Source organism: Hippocampus guttulatus, chromosome 8 (genome assembly GCF_054856545.1).
Source record: "Hippocampus guttulatus isolate MCC_2025c chromosome 8, RoL_Hgut_1.0, whole genome shotgun sequence".
Classification (NCBI taxonomy): domain Eukaryota; kingdom Metazoa; phylum Chordata; class Actinopteri; order Syngnathiformes; family Syngnathidae; genus Hippocampus; species Hippocampus guttulatus.
The window spans coordinates 11,265,498-11,286,788 of NC_141268.1; the positions used below are offsets into that span (position 1 = coordinate 11,265,498).

Consider the following 21,291-nt stretch of genomic DNA (forward strand, 5'->3'; position numbering starts at 1 on the left):
TTCCATCCATCCATTTTCCAATTCGCTGATCCTCACAAGGGTTGCGGGGGGTGCTGGAGCCTATCCCAGCCGTCTTCGGGCAGTAGGCGGGGGACACCCAGAACTGCTTGCCAGCCAATAGCAGGGCACATATAAAGACGAACAACCCATACCAATCCACACGCACATCCACATCGTCAGTGAGTGTGAACCAACCCCACACTGCCCACTTACTATCTATCTATCTATCTATACATATTTATATATGTACTGTATGTGCATACATATACATTTTTACACACACATAGACTTTTCAGGCAGATGTCACACAAAGTTGCAGTTTGATTTGAATCGGGATCTTTATTTGATGACAGTTACGCCAGTGTTACAGTAAACACACCCACAGGCTGAAGGTCGTAAATACCAATACATGTTTTCCCACTAGTCTAATATTCATAGAGCAGAATAAATTATACCATGATAATATACACACATACACACACGCGCACACATGCCAAACAGAAAAAGCAGGAACTCAGAAAGCAACTAAACTGGTTAATTCAGCTCATCGGGGCATCGGGGAGGAATAAGACGCTTTAAATATCCAAATGTTTATTGAGAGTTAGAAATGAGTTTGATACACTAAAGACGACTCTAATTCATTTTTTTCTTGTCTTTTTTTCTTCTTTTTTATGTATTCACAAGTTCACAGCAGAAGCAGGTGATTCGGTGAGTACGAATCCAACGCCACTCAGATTTTGTTTTTGTTGCGTTGTTGTTGTTGAGCAGAGGGCGCGTAAACATGAAAAATGGTCCAGTCCTATCTGGCCAGCAAGTAAAAAGCTCCGCCAAGTGCTCCCGTCGGGGTCCATATAAGCAGTTTTTGGTCCTTTCATTTGGACCGCATCTCCGGGGGAATTAATTCCAAAGTGTTGACACATTCTTCTTCCCAAAGCGGGATTCAAATGCAATTAAATACCAAGATCAAGAAAATTAACAGAAAGCCAACAGACAGTTAAGGTGAAAGGTAACGTTCTGTTTTAGTATAAAACATAGTCTTGAGAAACAAAGAGACTATGTACACATTTGAAAAGTTTAACACCCCAACCCCTCAAAAAAAGCAATAAAATGACACATGAGGAAAAACAGGTGGTCCTAGATGATGATGGATGAAGGCTTTTTTCTCATATTTTTTTGTACATCGGACGTATGAAGATTTACCCATAAGAGGGACAAATTGGTCACGCTAATGTGATATTCCCATTAATTTTTTTCATAGCTTTATTTTCATCAAGTTGTGTTTAAAAATGTAAGATGACATCCTTTTCATGTAATATTTAAACTTTCTTTCCTCATGTTACGATTTTAGTTGTGTGAAATTGCAACTTCGCTTTTTTTTGTAAAATTACAACAGAAATGTCAGTTTTTTTCTTGTCATATTCCAATTTAAAAAAACATTCTTGTAGAATTCTTTATTCTTGTCAAGTTTTTTTTTAAATTAAATTTTGCGTAATGTAATGGAACCGGAAGGATACAATCTTACAAGAAAAACACAATGAAGAACACAAGAATTCAAGGAAATATAATTGCAAAGTTTATGGAATTTCTTGGAATTACAACTTTTTTTTGCCCTCATATTTTTTTTATTATGTTTAAAATTCATTTTCATAAATTTATGACTCTTGTCCTAAATGAAAGTATTTTTTTCCTTAGATGTTAACTCTTGTAAATTTAAATATTTTTCTGGTAACAATTTAATTGCGTCAATTCAGATTTACAGTTAAAATATTTTAATAGAAACAAACATGATAAAAGTATGATGGAATCATTTATGGAGAATTATTTCAAATTTTTACCCCCCAACATTGTAGGGATAAATTCGCTATGTTCCCTAATTGTAGCATTTTTCTCATGAATTCTAATCCCTCTTTTGTTTTTAATCCTCGCAAATTATTTGTTATGTTATATTTTTATGTACATTAATTCTTGTTCAATTTGATCTTTCTTTGAAATCGAACACTTGATTCATTTTCTCCTGCAGCTATACTTTATTTCGGAATAACTTTATTCTCACAAAACGATCTTTGAACTTTTCTCTGACTATTCCACCTTACGTATTGTAAAATGTACCTTCAGCGATCACAGCTTGACTTTTGCAAAACCAGATCTTCAGAGTTCTACCCTGGCAATAGTCCAAATGAATTCTCCTTAATGACGACTATTTTTGTTGACTTCGTTGTCCTAAAAATGATGACGTGTTTCTCTCGTGGACTCTTTCCAAAGTGGAAAGTGTTGGAATGCTTTTGAGATGTTTTTCGGAATGTTCTGGAAGGAATGCATGTCTTTTGCGGGGCCAAGTGAAGGTGCCTGATTTTAGATTGGTGTGATTCAATCTACTTTAACAAGGGCAGATGGGATTTCGTGTCATGTGGTCGGGCTTCCATATTTCCAAACAAAATACATTCATGTCCCCAATTGCTTTTTCCCCAAACAAAGCCCCCCTTCCCCATGGAACGCAGCTAAGGATGGGATGGAGGTTGGGGGGGGGGGGCTATTGGCCGCCGAAACACTGCTTAAAATTCCCTGCAGAGTCCCTCCAGCCAGACTTCCCACAGAGTGGCCAAGTGCTTTTGGAATGTCATGATGGATATGAAAGCGGGAAGGTCAATTAACCCCCCACCCCACCCCCACCCAAAAAAGAAGAAAAAAAATGGAGATTGGGGGTTGGGGGGATACAATCCTCCTCCTCCTTGTGTAATCAAAGAACATCATATTAACAACATTCATACAGCAACAATAATATTAACAGTATGAAAAAAAAGCAGAGAAAGTAGTTGAAATGAGATTGTTAACTACTATCAACATCAAAGTGGCTCCAAGGTGTTGGTCGAGTGGCGTGCCGTCCTCGGCGGGCTTGGGGGGACAGGGGGGGGCTTCAATAAGCCTGACCCGTCTCCACCTGCAGTAGTCCCAACACGGCCGAGTGGTCACCCAGCTTCATCCTCCTCTGGGTGGACAAACTCACGTTCTTGGCCAGGTAGTCCACGGCAGCTTGTAACAAACACAACAACAAGCCACCTTCTTTGAATACATGATGGGGCACAGTGGAGCAGAGTGGAGGAGCAACTGAAATCTTAGCTTTGGAGCCACTACTAGAGCTGACTTGAAATATTGTCGTGAAAATATTTAAAGTTTTGTATCAATCCTATCAAATGTTTCCATTTTTAACACTCTTGTAATATTGATATTACTTTTTTGGCATAATTGTGCACATTTTTCTTGTAATTTAGGATTTTATTTCGTAAAATTATTTAGTAAAATTTTATAATGTTGCAATTTTTAAAACATCTGTCTCATAAACATGCATTGTCCTCATTACAGTAAAGGTAAATTTCTTTTAAATTATTTTATTTTTAGTAGATTTACTAAATTTGTCACAGCTTTTGTAAATTGTCGTACTTTGTACATTTTTTAAAAATTATTAAAAACATTTTTTGTAACATTGCAGTCCAATTTTCTTTAGCTGAACTTTTTTTAAAACCTCTTTTTGGGCATGTCAGACCATCAGTCATTCTTCCGTCATCATTTCAGGCCGTTGCCGTTTGCAACAACCAAAATCGAAAACAGACTTACTATGTCAAATGGACACACAGTGGGGGGGGGGGGGGGGGGAATAGACACACACACACAGCGTGGTGACTGAGGAAATCAAAACAATTTGGGACAATGTCATTGCGGTCTGTGGGACTGAAAGTTATCCAACAATGTATGTTAAACTGTTTTTTTATTTTTTTGTTTTTACAAATATGAACGCACCCTATTCTCAAGACCAGTTTACATCAAGTCTGTGGCAAAACGCAGTCCAACTGTGCGCAAGGTTTGAGTTTTCTTTCTTTTGGCATTTTCATAGGTTTGTGTCGATAGAAATGGGGCTTTTGTGCCGAGTGAACACAGCAGACTTGATTTCTTGCCAATCAAAGCGGCTATGTCTCTCCAAAGAGCGGATGATGTCAGTACTGTGATTGACAGGTGACCGATCGGACATGTAAGCTAGTCATCCGGGTCATGTGACATGCACTCTTCACTCTAAGGGATTAATGTGAAAAGAAATATTTAGTTTTTTTAAAAAAAGTGTTGGCAGGCCGCTGGCATGGAGCATGCGCAGCCTGGTCGAGCCTCCGTGCTGTCACTCAGCAACCCCCCCACCAGCCTTCACTATAGCGCGCGAGTGTGCATGCCAGTCTTCATTGCACTTGGCATCTGCAATTTCATGCCCTCCACACTCCACACACGGCCGATCATTTTCATCATCCGACGGCGGCTACCCTTCCATTCATTAGCCATCCACTGTGCTCAATCAGCGTCTTAATTAACCCGCCATCAGCTTGCATCCGATTGACGCTACGTGACGCATCCGTGATGCAATGAGAGGCGGGAGAGAGCTTGGAAAGGAAATACAAACCAATGGCGCTCGGGAGGCGTGCTTGGTTTTTACCTTGGTGAATAGCCGCGACAGCATCAGTCAATTATGCTAATCTAATAAAGCTAACTCTTTCCTGCCTCCGGGCTGTACTAATGTGCGTGTGTGCGCGATGGAGGCGAGAGGAAAAGGTGGGCAAGAGGACATGGCGGCCCCGAGGGCGTGCCGCTCTTTGAAGTGGCCCTCTTGCGCTTTCCCATCCAAGTGGAGAGGGATGTGACCAAGGCATGATGGGGGGGCGAAGGGGCGAGGGGGTCCTTTATCAAGAGCATGTGTCTCGGCCTCCACTGGCTAAGGTGCAAAGGTCAAGGTGGTCTCTCACATTTATCATTTCTTTTATTTTTGTATAATTTTTTTTTCAGTATTGTATGCACTATTATTGTAAGTTTTGCATTTTAATAGTATACTTGGTATTTTTGCATTCTACTTAACATTTGCTTTTTTAATTTAAAGTTCCTGTTCGGTATTTTTGGTTATTTGAAGTGGCTTCATGCGCCAGCGAGGCAGAATGTAAGAAAGGAAATGTCGAGTGCTTACTCTGGCCGTACTGGCTGTACTGGTAGCCGGCGGCGGCGGCGACGGGGTCCACGCTGTAGCTAGTGGCGCTGTAGGTGGGGGGGCAGTAGGACTGCGAGGAGGCCAGGCTGTCCACCCCCTTGATGGAGTCCGAGCGCTGGCTGCAGCTGGCTGAAATGGGGTTGGAAGCGTCCAGGCTCCCGTGCAGCGGGGAGATGGAGAAGTCGTGCTGCGGCTGTGAGGGCACCGCGCTCCCATTGCTTAGGATACTCATCACCTGCGGGCATGCCCAAAAAAAATAAATACATTTGATATGAACTCATTTTTCAAAATTATGGCAACACACTGAGCTTTGAGGACTGCATGTTTGCTATGTTTGGACCCGATACACCAACACAACATTTTCACCAAGGGTGAGCTGGAACCGATCCTAGCCAACTTTGGGCAAGAGGCAGGGGATACCCTGAACTGGTCACCAGCCAATTGCAAGGCAGATCAATCACTTCCCACTGGACATTCCGATCGAAAGGCACCGGTTCCACTTGGAATTAAGCAAAAGAAGGACGAAGAGGCCCATCTTTTTCTTCAGGACGAGTCGGGGGCTGATGGGGGTTGAGGGAACAAGAGCGACTGTTTCCATGAGCTGGCGCCGGCACCGAGTGTTCCGCTGAGGGACACCGGAGACCGGGGGCGATAATAAACCCGCGGCCCGTGCCAGACGGGCCCCATCCCGCGGCCCGAGCCGAAGCCGGCGGCACAACAAGCGCCGAGGGAGTCTCTAATCCCTCGCCCCCGAGCCCGTCGTCTCATGAATAGTAATGGGTTTGGAACTGGTAAATGATCCCCTCAGATCCCTGCGCGGAGTCGAAGAGGCCCAGTGATTCTGTAGGTTAGGGCTCGGCCCTGCAATATGACGGAGTGCACATTATTTCCACTGCATAAAGCTTCCAATTCAATATTCTAGATTATTGTAATAGCATGTGACATTCGCCAGAGGAAGCGCTCAGAATGTGTTCAAATGGGAGAGATTACTGACAGTTGTGCTTCACACTCAAGCACCTTGTTGAAGAGGCATAAGGAAAGAGGCTGGATTGTCAAAAAATGTATTGTGGTTTGGATATAATATTACTAAATAAATACAAAAAAAAATATGCATAATGGGAAAAAAAAGAAAAAAATAATGTAATGAAAAAATACTCGAAAGTCAAAACAACACAAAAATCATGTTTATTTGTTTTAATTATTGTACTATTTTGAAAAATTTTAAACTTCAATGGTGAATGCTGAATGCTGCTGAAAAATGAATATCAATAAATAAATAAAATGAGGAAAAAACAGGTTGGGGTTTTTTTTGAAAAAAAATTGTGGTTCTCCCTTTTTATGAAAAATTCAGGATATGTACAACATTGTCGAAGAAAAATTACCTTCATTTGCATATTTCTGATGTACTAGCGTTCTTAACATGGAAAAAGACAAGTTTCCCTGAGTTGGTATGCCAAAATCAAGCAATGAATTAGAAAAGAAAACGGAATAAAAAAAAAAACCTAAATAGCAAAAAACACTATTATACAAGAAGACACTTTCAATGGAGGAGCTTTAGTCCTTATCCCTTTTGCCCTTCCTTAGTTCAAGTTAATGAGCAAAAAAAGTTATATGTTGTAAGTCTTTTATTACCTTATGGTGTGTTTTCACTGGTTTATATATTGCATTACATTTATTTTCAACCATTCACTGGTTAAAAAAAAAAGTTAAGTATAACTTAGTTTGAGGGTTGGAACGGATTCATTGCATTTCCATTCTTTTCAATGGGAAACATTACCTTGATTCATGAATGTTTGAAGTTAAAAACGGGCTCGCAGAACCAATTAACTTGGTAACTTGAGGTTCCACATGCACATGTACATACAATATATACACAAACATACTGTATCCACACATACAAAAATCAAACGGGAAATGTAGCCAAAAAAAAAAAAATTAAGAAAACAAATGATCAAAAATTTGCTGAAAACACTCAATCCTACCCAAAAGAGAATAAGTTACAAGAACATTTCTCAAAAATTGCACAGCAGACACTGGTTGTATGGCACTGTTTGAAAAAAAAAAAAACAGACTCATGATCCCCACATGCTTCCCTCCCATAGCGAGCAGGCTTTCCTCTCAACATCAGGTTCATGTTGAGTTTGGCTACGCTACGCTGACCTGTGACCCCTCAGCTGCTAAACCAATTAGGCCCTCGCGGAGGCCGCCGCGGCACACACACATATGCCAGCGAGCTAACACAGGAGGAATCGAGTCTTCACTAGATTCATCACAGCCTTCGGAACGCTGAAGCGTTCTCGCAAATTGCTGCGTTCATTCCCACGTGTTGGGCCATTACGCCCGCGTGCTGTCTCGCATCACGAAGAGGGAGATTCACAAGCGGCAAGAGTCCAGGAGACGCTTTGACAAAGTGTCCTGCAGGGAGAGTCCAATTTAGCTTTTAATTGAAGCTCGATTGCATCGCTCTCCTGATGAAGCGCAATGGCCAACAATCGCTGCAATTAATATTCACGCTCATAAAAGTTCTTCAAAAGAAAACGGATGGCTTATCTCCAGAAATGGCCGCCGTTGCACTTTTTAAAATTTTTCTTTGCTATTTTAGTGGATCAGGATGGGTCAGACAGAGCCGTCAGTCCTTCTCAGGAAGAACATTTTTGCCTTTAATCGTTTTATTTTTTGTTGAAGCAGCAAAGATAAGCACTTTTTTATGGCACCCTCAGGAACTTTTGGTGAAAAATACCAGTTGGTATACTCCAACAAGAATTGAGCAAGATTTCCAGTAAAAAGGCATCAGAATTCTGCTTTTTTCCCCCCTTTTTTTTCTTTTTGTGACTTAAAAAAGCAATTTTATCCATCCAAAAATATTTGTGGTGGTGATATTTTCCACATTGATGATTTGGGAGCCCATTTTCTGTAAAAATCACAGGGAGAGCAACGATCTTACTAAAACTGAGCGGAAATTAAGTCAGCTCAAATCAACTATAACACTTAATCCACCAAATGCTGAATGTAAATAAAAACCAACATTGGCATTGGAAACAATTCCGCTAAAACGAAAAACAATTCAATGACAATGAAAGACTTACATTTGTCCATCATCAAAAGGGTTTATAATTAATACTGTACCAGATTGTTTTTGTCAAGTCTTATTCAAATGACATCAATAATAATAGCTACATTTGTAGTTGATGTGCTTTTGTGAAACATATCCAAGTTAAAAACATAACTTCAAAGTAATTTTTTTTGGGGGGGGCGGAAGTTGTGGCAAAATGTTTTGAGGGTTGGAGAACATGTTTTTGTGAAATGTCCTCATAAAACTTTTATGTGGAGACATTGGTTTAAAAAAAGATTGATCAAATGACTGAGTTGCAAAATCACCTCATAAAAATGATTTTCGGCATACATTTCAGTAAAATTCTCAGCAATGGTATACTTCTTGACATGTTTATTTGCCAAATTTTTTGCATGAAAGTTGCACCAAAGTATGACAACCAGATATTATTGCCCCTTTTTTTTCCTTTTTTTTTTTGCCAGACTTATTCACAGCCCCAATCTCCTTCCTCTTCCTCAGCCACTCGTTTGTTGTTGGTGCTGGTGCGAGTGCTGCTTGGGGAGATAATGCGAGCCAGGACTTTAGTTTAAAGGACAATGCTCCGGGCTGTTCCCTCTACCCCCCCCCCCCCCCCCCCTTCTCCCCTCTCTACAGATAGATTACTTTAAAAATAATAACAAAAAAAGTAATTAATTCTCTCAAGTTGTTAGCCCCGCAGCCTGTGGAGAATTGTAAATTGATACAATGTGCATCCTTTCAGATAAATAAAGAGCGTACTTGAGGCACATAAAGAGCTCCTTTCAAAGCTCGCTTCTCATGTTTGCAACAGTCACGTTGCTTTTTTTTTTGTCTGTGCAGATGTTTGACGAGTTGTTCTTTGTGTGCATTCTTGTGCCGAGAGGAAATTAACGCAAAATAAAGACACACATGAACACCCCGTCAAACACAATTCGAGAGTGATGTCTGAATTTTTTTTCGCATCTGCAGCAGTGTGTGTTTTAAAGGTATGTAGAAAGAGGGCAATTGTGCTTGAGACATTTTTATTGAGCACTTGCAGCAGTGAGTGTCAAAAATATGGAAGAGTGGAAATATAAGAAGGAGGACAGAGCTGCCCGAGCCACGAATAAAACGTGACTTTGAAACGAAAGGCGTGCAATGATGCTATTTAAAGTGGAATTTGCAATTATTTACTTATGTTCTCATACCTGCAGCAGTGTGTTTTAAAGAAATGGGGAAATGTGAAAATCAAGAGGAGGGACATTTAGTGTTTAAAAAAAACAACGTACGAGTGGGGCAAAGGGCAACAGAAGGAGGGCATGGGTCCTTGAGACGCAAAAAGAAAGTGATATTGAAATGAAAAACTTGTGAATTCCGGAGTGAAATCTGCTGCGTATCCACCCATTCCGACACCTGCAGCGGTGTGTGTGAAAAAGGGGAGAGTGGAAATTTGAAGGCCTATACAAGGAGGGCAGGGGTGCTCGCGACGCGAATAGAAAGTGACGTTGAAAAGAAAGACATGCAATAACACGATTTCCAATAGAATTCCGGAATGAAACCTGCAGCTTTTTCTCCCAATAAAACACCTGCAGCGTTTGTGTGTATAAAAAGGAGAGCGGAAATGCAAAAGGGCAACATAGAAGGCCAGGAGTGCCCGAGATGCGAATAGAATGTGATACTGAAAAGAAAGACATGCATTTATGTAATGTAAAACAGATTTATGGAGTGGAAGCTGGAACATTTTCCAGCATCGACAAGCTATAAAAGAAGGGAGGGAGAAAATGTGTCGAGGAGGGCATTGGCATTCGAGACGCGAACAGAAAGAGATATTGAAATGGAAAACTTGCAGAAATAGGGTTTAAAATACAATTCCAGAGTGAAATCGGTTTTCCTTTCTTCCCATTTGAACACCTGCAGCAGCGAGTTTCAAAAAGGAAGGAGAGGAGACACGCAAAGGCGCGGGTACTCGAGACCGATGGCGAAAGTGAGATTGAATTGAAAACTTTGATGAACCATTTCATGCATCAATAATGATAACCTGTAACCTGATAACATGATAGGCGGTCCACTGTAGTAACCGCTGTCCCTGAAAGGGTTAATACTGTGAAGCAAATAATTCTGCAGTGACATCCTTATGTTCCCATCCAAACACCTCCACCAGTGTGTTTTAAAAAACAAACAGGAGAGTGAAAATTGGACGGCTAAAAAAAGAAGGGCGGCAGGGATGAAAGAGAAAGTGATATTGAAATTTTAAAAAATTAAAAAACATTTGTATTAACACTGCTAAAAAGAGAATTCTGAATTGAAATCTGCAACTTCTCCTCCCAGCTGCACCAATGTATGAAAACAAAACAAAACAAAGGGAGAGTGGAAAAGCAAAGGCCTAAAGAATGCGGCCAGTGGTGATCGAGATATGAAGAGAAAATGATCTTGAAAAGAAAGGCTGTTCAAAACACAATTCGGGAGTGAAAATCTGGAGCTTTTTTTGGAGCAGCTGTGTGTGTGTGTGTGTGTGTGTGTGTGTGTGTGTGTGTGTGTGTGTGTGTGTGTGTGTGTGTGTGTGTGTGTAGAAAAGAAAGCAGAGAAATGTGACGAAGAAGATTACGGGTGCTCGGGGTGGGAAGAGCAAATGGTCTTGAAAGAGAAACAGGCATTAATGCTCTTAAAAATTCTAGAGTGAAAGCTTTTTTTTTTTTTTAGAACCTGCAGCAATGTGTAGCAGAAAGAGTATTTTATACCGAAAAGAAAACCATGGCTTAACACTTTGAAAACACAATCCTGCAATGAAATCTGCGGCTTTTTTTTTTTTTGTCTCGCACCTGCAGCGGTGTGTGTGTGTGGGGAAAAAAAAATGGAAGAGTGGAAATGTGACAGCCTATTGAAGAAGGGCAGGGGTGCTCGAGACGCGAAGAGAAAGTGACGAGTGCGAGGAAGTGGAGGCTTTTTTGGGGAGGGGGTGGGGGGGAGTACAAAGACTCCTGTAGGACTGCGCTGGCCTGAGGGCTCGCCTGCCTGGAGAGCTGATAGCGAGAGCCCCTCTGTTCCATCCAGCACAGCCGCAGCTCCACAAATACTCTTAATCTGCGCAAGACTGGATTAGTTCCCTCTGTCACCGATAGCTGCGGCGCTCTGCCCAAATGAAATGCCCCCGAGATGTACCTTTAAGTTAGGCAGAGGTCAAAGGGGGCCAGACGGGAGGTGGGGGGGATAAAATGAGCGCTGGCAAAATACGCGGCAGTTATCTGAACGCCGCAGAATGTAGCATCTTAGCACCTTCGCAGATGGCGAGCGATTAACTGGAGATCGGGCGCGGGTGATGCTTGAATTGCAGATCAATATTGGGAAGGGCTCGTCCTCGGGGCGTCCATTACGGCCGCCGCTCATCCTGGAAGTGTTTGACTTTGACAAGGGGCAGCGAACTATTCCTGAATGCACGGACGCAATCAGCGAAAGGGACATTAGCAAGTACAATGGCCAAAATGGTCGACTTTTCTATCCGTTTTTCGGAGTTGGAAAGAGTAAATGTTGCATTTTTGGTCCTGAAAATAACTATTGAGCTCAAAAAATGAGCCCCACGGGGTAAATTAGTGTCATGCAGGCATGTTCAATAGTCGCTTTTGAAAATTACGCAAAAAAAAAATTGACTTTAGCATTAGCCATGACACGCTGGTGATGATCTGGATGAGGCAGATGCAGGAATTTTGAAAAAGGGGAAAAAAACGCAAAGTTACGTATTGACGGATGCCATAAATAAACTATCAACAATTACTATTTATAAAAGTTCATTTGTGACTTATTCCGGACAATCATTCATCAATATATTTCAAACAATGTTTAAATCTATCGTAAAATGTGGGGTGATATTTTTAAATAATTTTTTTTCATCGTTGTCTTTTGTAATTAATCAGCCAAATGTTTATAATTTGTGCTGTATTTATTCATTGTTGTTAAAATGTTTTCAAAATAATTCATGTCCTGTATAATTTATATACGGCCTCTATTTCATCTTCATATATTGTCCCACACCCTATCAAATATATTTATGAATACATTCAAAGCATATTTATAATACCAATTTCTTTAATATTGTTGAAACGACATATTTTAAGAATTATTTGAATATACCGCATCATTGACATACAGACATCCCTTTTGACTTATTATGGTTCCTTGCTCTCGACAGTGACTCATCCTGAAATGATCAAACGGAGGCACAGTTTCTCCGAGCGTCACCACCTTCAATAGGAGGCCCAATCGACCTTATCTAAGAACTCCCAACTATCTAGGAGTCAACTCCTGCTTCCTTCCCCCCTCCCCTCACATGAGATGAGGACGGCCAGCCCAGCAGGCACTCAGGCCCCTCATCTGAGCAGACAAAATGACTATTTAAAAATAACAGCGATTGCATAAATTGAATTAAAGCGTTTTGGTCACGGTGGAGGTGGCGCCGTGGCCGGGGAGGCAATGGGGGTGGGGGGGAGAGAGAGGGGAGGGGGTGGGGGGACCTTGGCAGGCAGCAGATGATGGGCTTTGGCCCGCATGCCACTGCCTTAATTGGCCGCGGCACATTAATAACAAGTGAAAAGTGTCTTCCACCAGGAATGAGAGGTAGAGTCGTGGGGTGGGATGGAGGGGTCTTTGAAGAATGCGGTGTTGGGGTGGGGTGCTAATTGTGTTCAATTAAGTGGCTGATTGGCACTGACAGAAAGTGGGCATTGACACGAGGGGCGCAGATGAGGATGATTAGCAGCCGCTGGAACAAGCCGTCACTCTTCACAACGCCTTTCCCCCCGAGCCGCTTCAGCCCCGCCCCTCCCCTCCAGTACTCCCAGCCTCCCAACCACCCGACAAAAAATAAATAAAAGTAAAACTATTTTATATTCATCTTCAATTTGATTGATTCTCTTTGCATTTCACATCTCCATATATTCTGAAGAGTGTAGTGCAGTATGGTGCCATTTTTCTTTTGAGCTACAATGCTGCTGACTATTCTTGCTGCTGCTCACATTCACCTCTGGATATAGAGTGCAGTTTCCACCTTTATTATGAAATGTTGATAGCGTTAAGTGCCAAGAATCATCATTCATGCATTGCGTACCCTCCCTATGCATTTTTTTCGGCGACGGTGCTGCTGACTATTCTTGCTGTTGCTATCATTGACGTCTCTCGATAGAGTACGGCGCCTAAGATGCCATTCTGTTTCTGCGTTATCATTCGCGAATCGCTGCTCTTTTTGCCACCTGCTGCCTATTCACGCCGCTTTCCACATTATCGCCTGAATATATATTATGCATACCGTAATGTGATATACGGCTTGCCTATGATTATTCATGTATAATATCATACTCGTGTCGTTAATGGCTACATACAATGCCCTGGCCATGCCCGCCGCGACTCGCATTCACGTTTCAATGTGTCGTGTAGGACTGTTCGTGTTTATTTCATTCTCAACTGATTATATCCTATTGCTCTTCATGCTTTGGTTCACATTCACATCTGTGTATATAGCATGACAAACTGTCTCAAAATTTGTTATTCATGCGTGATGTCTTCTTTTATATCTAGTTTGAAAAAAATCCCTCGCATTATACATTCCACATACTGTCCATCATGTAGTTTCTTTCATGACATCTAATCTTATCTGACGAATAAAAGTAGAACCAGGAAACAATTTCACTGCATTTGACACAAAATATAAACAAAACATAATTATTTTAAAACTACTTTTTTTTTAAATAAAAACAGTATTTCTTTTTAAAAAAACGGTCTTATTATTGTAATACACTAATGCATCAAGCACTTACCTACCCGACCCCAAAACATTAAAACTAACACACATCCCTCTACCCCCACCCCACACACTCATTTGTATCAACCTTTCTCGTAATGCCGTAACATCTGAGCGAGCACAGCTGTCCACTAACTTCTTAAACACACCCCAGTACGAGCTATAAAGTCCCTGCCCCGCACTAACCAGAGGTTAATATGTCGTCTATTGGACTGCAATTGGAGAATGTGTGAGGAGCAGTCGTCTATTCTTTGCTAGTGATATGCTTGAGTAACTATGGGATGGATTCAGCCACTGGGAACAAGAGAGGCCCCCTTTCAAAAGCGCGCACGAACACACGCACACACACACACGCGCTTCTAAATTAAATGGCAGATTTTCTGATTCCAGGAGAGTGGTTTTGTCGTGCGTGTGTGTGTGCGCGCGCGTGTGTGTGCAGCAGCAGGAGGAAAAGTGAGGCGGATGGAGAAAAGGTTGGAGAAAGATGAGGATGATGGGGAGAAGGAAGAGGCGGGGGGTCAGTAGGGGGGGGGGTTGTTTGCTAAAACCAGCAGGGGCCAGGCTTGGTGAAAAATGTCAGGTCAAATTGTTCTTGACAGTGTTAATATCTGCACCTCATAGCCATAATTACATGTAAATAAATAGTGAAATAGCTCTCAGCTGGAGACTGAGTGGGGCGCTACCGCCGAGCAACAAAACCCAGCTGAGGTCCGGCCAAGTGGGCTCATTTTATTGGCCGGCTCAACGCTAGCTTTGTGAATAAACTTTGCCGCAAAGGGGGGTCGCCGCCATGAAAGTTTAGGTGAGAGAAGAAGGGGTAAAAAGTCAGGGCGCAGTATCAATCACATCAATGCACCTGTCAGAGTGGCATCTGGAACTAACAGGAAGCACATGAGGCGTGCGCGCACACACATAACATCCGAGAGATGGACGGCAGGTTCACAGCAAAAGCAACCCTGTGGACATTCCCTGATAGTGTCTCGCTCACCTGACCTTTGAACCCTCAGCGGAAGAGAAAGGGGTCACCGGTGACGCTTCACCTGCCTGCTAACCAGCCAGACAAGTGAATGCTGTTGGCTCTCGGTGCAGAAAGACTTCAAACATTCATTGAGTGACAAATAATGAGCTCTTATTTGTCTGTGCTTATTAGTTAGTGAAAAATGTAACCGATAGAGCATTTGGGTATATTTTGAACCTGTCTAAAAAATGGAAAACATCATGTTCAAACATAAGGGTGGTGTCCATACATGACAGATGGCACCAGGACATCCCTAGGCCACAGTTCGATGATCATTGCACTTGGAGCTGCTTTTCTTGGACACTCAGGTGAAGAGAGAGGTGGAGCTCTCAACCGATTTTCACCTCGTGCGCTGTTGCTCTATTGCTTGCAATGGTGGAGAAAGATGCCTTCCCAACCTGGCAAGCCTAAACATATTATGGGGGTCTTCTGGGAATGTCTGACCCAATCCCATGTCATAAGGACCTTTAACTCCCACCTCTGGTCGAACTTGGTCACTGAGGCAAAAACTCGGATGCGGGAGGATTTCGGTGAGGCCATGGAGAACAACTTCCAGATGGCTTCATGGAAATTTCGGTCCACCATGCGGCATCTTAGGAGGAAGAAGCAGTGCACTAATGTATGGAGCTGTTTTGCGCAGCTGACCTCAACTCAGGAAGTTATGTGGATCTCCTCAATTCCACCGACACGCCTTCCTCTGAAGAAGGTGCTTTCCTATCTCTATAGTTGAAGTCACCAAGGTGGTTCACAAGCTCCTCAGTGGATGAGATTTGATCTAATACCACCCCCCAATAAATCAGGTGTTTTTAATATAATGAGTAGTCTGTAGAAACTCTTAATAAAGGTCCTGATAGTGTAAAATGATGCCAGCAAAAGTCACCTTCACCCTCAAGCGTGCGGACAAGCCAGTTCGAGAGCACAGTATCACCGGCGTCTATTTTAGACAGCATCCAAGTTTGTGCCACCACTGTCAAAAAAAAAAGGCAGCAGTAGCAGGCCTGTGCACCTTATAGGCATCGCGGAGGCGTGGGACACACAGCCATGTGAATCAGTCGCAGTCATTTTGCTCCTTAAATCCCCATCTTCTAGGATTTACCCAAATTCATATTGGCTGCCTCGCCGAGATAAATGTAAATCACATTCCCCTTATATTTATTATTTATCGGGATGCGGCAGCTCACTTTCAGCGGGAAATATCTCACACTTGCACACAAACACCCTTGCATTTAAATAGCATTTTTATTGTCCGCCTTAGCCTTTCATCTGGGCGCTGCCTCTCCAGGGGAGAGATGTTTCGGAGCTTGGGAGGAAGGTGGCGGTGGAGGTGGGTGGGTGGTGATGGGGGTGAGGGGGGGGGCGGTAGTGAGCGCACCATGACATGCAGCCAAATGGAGAGGAAGGCAAGGTTGCTAGGTGAGAAATGAATGCATGAATGCGCCACGCCAACATCGGAATATTTGGGAGAAGCGGCTTCGCTCGGTTGCCCCGGAGACATGCGGAGGGCTAAATCTTTTATTATCAAATTATTATTAATACCTCCAAGCATCCTCCACCAAACACAGAATAAAGAAACATTTGTAAGAAAAATTAGGATTACAATTTGGGGATGATCTGGATAAAGGTGAAGATGTATTTATTTATTTATTGCAAAAATATTCGTGATCAGAATTATTATTTTTTATTGTAAATTACAAAAAAAAAGTAATAAAAGCTATTTTCTGTTGTTTTAAATGTTTAGCCTTGGCGGAGTTCTCATCGATGCTAGGTGCCCTTTTAGCCATTATTATTTTATATTTTTTTAATTTACAGTGAATTTGTTTGTGTGTTATTTCCCAGGATTACACCAATATCAGTTACTTTGCACAAAACAACGTGGAAGTGTGGTGCAGCTGATAAAAAACATTTTGGTGAGGATCTGAATCATGATGTGAGGAGTTTTTGTCCAATTGTAAAAGCTAAAATTTGTTGTCAATCCAAACTAGCGATGTTGCGACCTTGGCGGAGGTCTGCGCTCCATAGGCATCATTCTAGTTAAACGGGCTGATATTAATAGAAGCAGCTGTTAAATGCAAATGTGAGCATTTAGCCGACTATACACATACACGCACGCACACACGCACGCACACAAGCACACTACTTGTGTCGTGCACGTTAGTGATGTCACAGTCAGCGCAGGTTTGCTCAGAGTTCAGAACTATTGCAAACATAACAGGCAGAAGTAATAATCTGTGCACAAACAGTATAGCCACTGGATATGATTTACAGTCCCTGGATTCTCTTGGCAGCTGCCGACAGCGGGTGTCTTGTTTAGTATTTTTTTTTTTTTATTTTTTTTTTTTACAGAAAGCCTCTTACATCTTCTGTTTTTTAAATCATTGCCAAATTGAAACAGCATTTGTTTTAATGGGACTTCTAATTAACCACTATGTACACCCCCATGGTTCATGCGAACCCCCCTACCCCCCACCCATCCTCCTTCCTGAGAGAGCGGTGGTGCTGTGAATGCAGGCGGGCAATGTGCTCATCCCCTTTGATTTGTTGTCAGCGGCGGTTGCCAGCTGACAGAGTGCCCGGTGAGAGGCTTAATGCCCAAGTTTTAATACTATGGGGGACTACTACAATTTACCCTCCCCACCCCCATCCACAACCCTGTCTCTCATTGGTATTCAGGTAGAGGGCGTCTTGTTCGAAGTCAGGCAAAATGAAGCATACTTCACCCCCCCCCCCCCCCCCTTCTTCTCTTCTTTTTCCATTTTTTGGCAGTGACAAGAGCTCTTAAAAATAATTCATCCCATCTTTTTTTTTTTTTTTTTTTTAAAGCGTCTTCGTAGGCTAATGGAGGAGAAGCAGCTCAGTTTGGAGTCTCCCCTGGCTTATCTCGCTCAGACAGTTGTGGGGAGTCGCTGGTGAGCACGGTGTCAGCGTGCGTTGGTGCGGTGCAGGCGGGCAGGCGGGCAGGCCCCGGGACATGGATCAAAGGGAGGCAGGGGTGAGAGCTGCACACTGCTTCTGATCCCGTGTACGTGTGTGTGTGTGTGTGTGTGTGTGTGTGTGTGGGTGAATGCCCTGCCCACTCACACAGCCCAAAGGCCATACATCCCTGTCATTCCAAAACACTTTCATAAAACTCGGGGGAAAAAGAAGTTCATTTTCGTCAAACTTTGTCAAATTCCTTCATCAAGACTGTCATGAAATCTCGAATCGCTATGGTCGAATAGCAGTGTCGGATACGGACTTAGTAGTCACCGATGATGGAGTGCAGGGATCTCAGGGTAGCTTTTAATTGCGGGTCATATCGTGGTTACTGTTGCCATCAGTGAGACCACATACAGTATATGGATCACAAATCATCTGACCCATTGAAATGAATGGGGATGCAATAGGAAATGAAATCAGGAAAACAACATTCTATAATACCGTGCTTTATAAAACCATACTGTATAGAAATAACAGTGAATAAATTGTGAAGTATTCAACAGTTTTTGCATCAGAATTAATTCATTGCGGCTACTATATAAAGTATTGTACTGGTGTGTGTGACTTCACCACAGAAATGTCATTGATCATGGCAAATGTCACAGTCATTTGCGAAGAGGATCAAGAATATATGCCTGCGAGTATTGCCTGTCTAAATGTGTTGCTCCACTATTTGTGTTCACCTGTCCATTGCTTCAAGGGCTAGAACACTGTTGACATCAATAAATTAGTCTGTCCATGGCATTTGACAATGTGTGTTTGCATTGAGCTATCCATCCATCCATCCATTTTCCGAACCGCTTGATCCTCACTAGGGTCGCGGGGGGTGCTGGAGCCTATCCCGGGCAGTAGGCGGGGGACACCCTGAATCAGTTGCCAGCCAATCGCAGGGCACACAGAGACGAACAACCATCCACGCCCACACTCACACCTAGGGACAATTTAGAGTTTCCAATCAACCTGCCATGCATGTTTTTTTGGAATGTGGGAGGAAACCGGAGCACCCGGAGAAAACCCACGCAGGCCCGGGGAGAACATGCAAACTCCACACAGGGAGGCCGCAGCTGGAATCGAACCCGGTACCTCTGCACTGTGAAGCCGACATGCTAACCACTGGACTACCGGGCCGCTGCATTGAGCTAGTGAACCCAAAAGCAAATTGTTTTGGTTGTTTTAAAAACAACAGCGGCTGCACAAATTATGAGAAGTAGCCTCTAAAGCGCCGGTGTCAAAGTAAAGGCCCGGGGGCAGGATCCGGCCCCCTACATCATTTTATGTGGCCCGCGGGAGCAAATCATGTGTGTCAACTGCCATGATTCTTGCTGAAATCTGTACCGAAATGTCAAATTGTCATGGGTAATAAATAACGTTGAGATTTTGCACCGGCCCTCCGAGGTAAGCCATAACTCCGAAGTGGCCCGTGACAAAAAAAGAGTTTGACACCCCTGCTCTAAAGCCAACTAAGATTTCATTGAAACTATGTTCATTCCCAGTGACTACAGAAATAAATGAACATGACAAGAATGAACTTGTGTGTGGGTCTATGTGTGTCGGTCGCCTGCTGTGCCTCCAAATGACCAACAAGCAAGACAGGGAAAAGACTGGGGGAGTCATTACCGTTGCCCAGCCATGTACAGCTAACCCAGTGCCGTCCCACAAGCAGCCAGATACATCCCCAAAATGAAAACGGCCAACACTTTCACTTTTTTGGGGGATAGCTTTTCCACCAGCTGTAATGGGGGAAAAAATAGTGTGCTGTCGGGATAGGTTATGGGATTGGGAGAGATGCGGGGCTCCTGTCGGACCTTGCTAACGCTGCAGGATTCCATTACAGACTTGGCGGCATGCCACCGCAGCCCATTTGCTCGGAAGCAGAGATTGTTTTTTGCAGCAGCATAGGGCCCGATAGTTCACCCTTCGCAACGCACATGCCTATCTCCTACCAACAGACGCAACAATACTAAACGCTGATTTCCATTGTAATGGATTGCTAGTCCTATGTTTTCCTCATCAAGAGATGTAAATCATGACGAATTAGCTCTATTTGGGATGTATGAGAAAGTATCTTTAATTGTAAGCCAGCTGCACTAACTGGTGACGTGTTAGCACGTTTGTTTGCGCACTCGGCAGGACGCCGCAACCGCCGTGAACTTTGATTCCGCTGCCAGTGGGAAGGTTTCGTTCCCATGCTGAGAGACTGATGGGAATGTTGCACGGCCTTGCACACAAGCGTGGCTTGACGCATCAAAACATCCACCAAAAAACATCCAAAAATCCACATTTCAACACAGCAACGTAACAAGAAGGGAGCTTGGTAGAGCACAGGCCACTGCCAAGGGCTAGCAAACCTAATTTGAATACATTTAGCCACACATGCTGCAAATGCACAAGGTGGTTAGTTAATTAAAACTAAGCTATATTTGCTGTAAATCATCAGCTCGAATAACATTGCTGGTCAGCACACGGTTTATTCTAACCACCTTTGAGCACATTTTCAAAAAGTTTCTTTTGTATTTGGGTTCGTAAAACAAAGAAGTGGTCATATCTGTTGTCAATCAGAAACTCAAAAATATTTGTCAGCTCTTGCATTATTAAAACAATGCATTGTCTTTGCCAATCATTTAAAACATATTCCAGATTCAAAGATTTGTATTTTGTTTGATGAAACAAAGTAATGGCTACACCTATTGTCAAAAATAATCACATAACTATACGTTCATTTCATAAAGGTTGTTGTAATATGGGCCATTCAAACAAATGGCGACAGCTATTTTTACATATCATACATCTCCAAAATTGTCAATACTTCGATACAAAAAGTTGTCACTCATTTGCTAGCTAGCTAGCAGATGTGTTAACTAACTAACTAACTTCTCTGGTTTGGGGGTTTTAAAACAAAGTAATGGCTCAACTTATATAAAGCGTAAATAAAACAATGTTTTGGCTGCAGTAGAGGAAGGAGAAAGTAATATTGTACTGTACATTTTTTTAGCTAGCTAGCTAAATAAAATAAAAACAACAAAACATACAAACATTATTCATTGAATAAATCCATATGGGACATCTATAACAGGATATTTGATTTCCAAAACATCCCCACAAAAGGCAACAGCATGCCAGTACATACATATATGCGTGTATATATATATATATATATATATATATACATACAGTATATATACTGTATATGCAGTATATATTTATATTAAAGTGTCCTTGGTGTTCCTGGTGCTTTTCTGCAGGTTTTGCAGTGGGAGCATTAGCAGCTCAAGCCCCCTGCGTCACGATTAACAATCAAACACGCTGTGAGCCGCCGTGTTATCCTCCTCCGTAGCTCCAGCAGGAGAGAAAATCTCTCTTTGTCACAAAATCCTCAATTCTTTCTTCTTAAAAAAACAGTAATACCAAAAATCTGCTTTGAGAAATATTTTAAAAGGGGTTGG

The 21,291-nt window shown here is 42.5% G+C and overlaps 1 protein-coding gene across 1 annotated transcript in view; it reads right to left on the reverse strand.

Moving 5' to 3' along the window:
* Window positions 1–313: 313 nt before the first annotated feature.
* Window positions 314–21,291, reverse strand: part of pax7a (paired box 7a) — a 65,786-nt gene continuing 44,808 nt past the window's right edge. The window contains exons 8-9 of the mRNA XM_086117752.1: window positions 4,997–5,252; window positions 314–3,030 (exon numbers count right to left, since the gene is read on the reverse strand). Of these exons, the coding sequence (XP_085973878.1) occupies window positions 2,915–3,030; window positions 4,997–5,252 (372 nt within the window). The 3' untranslated portion in view covers window positions 314–2,914. The remainder of the gene's footprint in view (window positions 3,031–4,996; window positions 5,253–21,291) is intronic.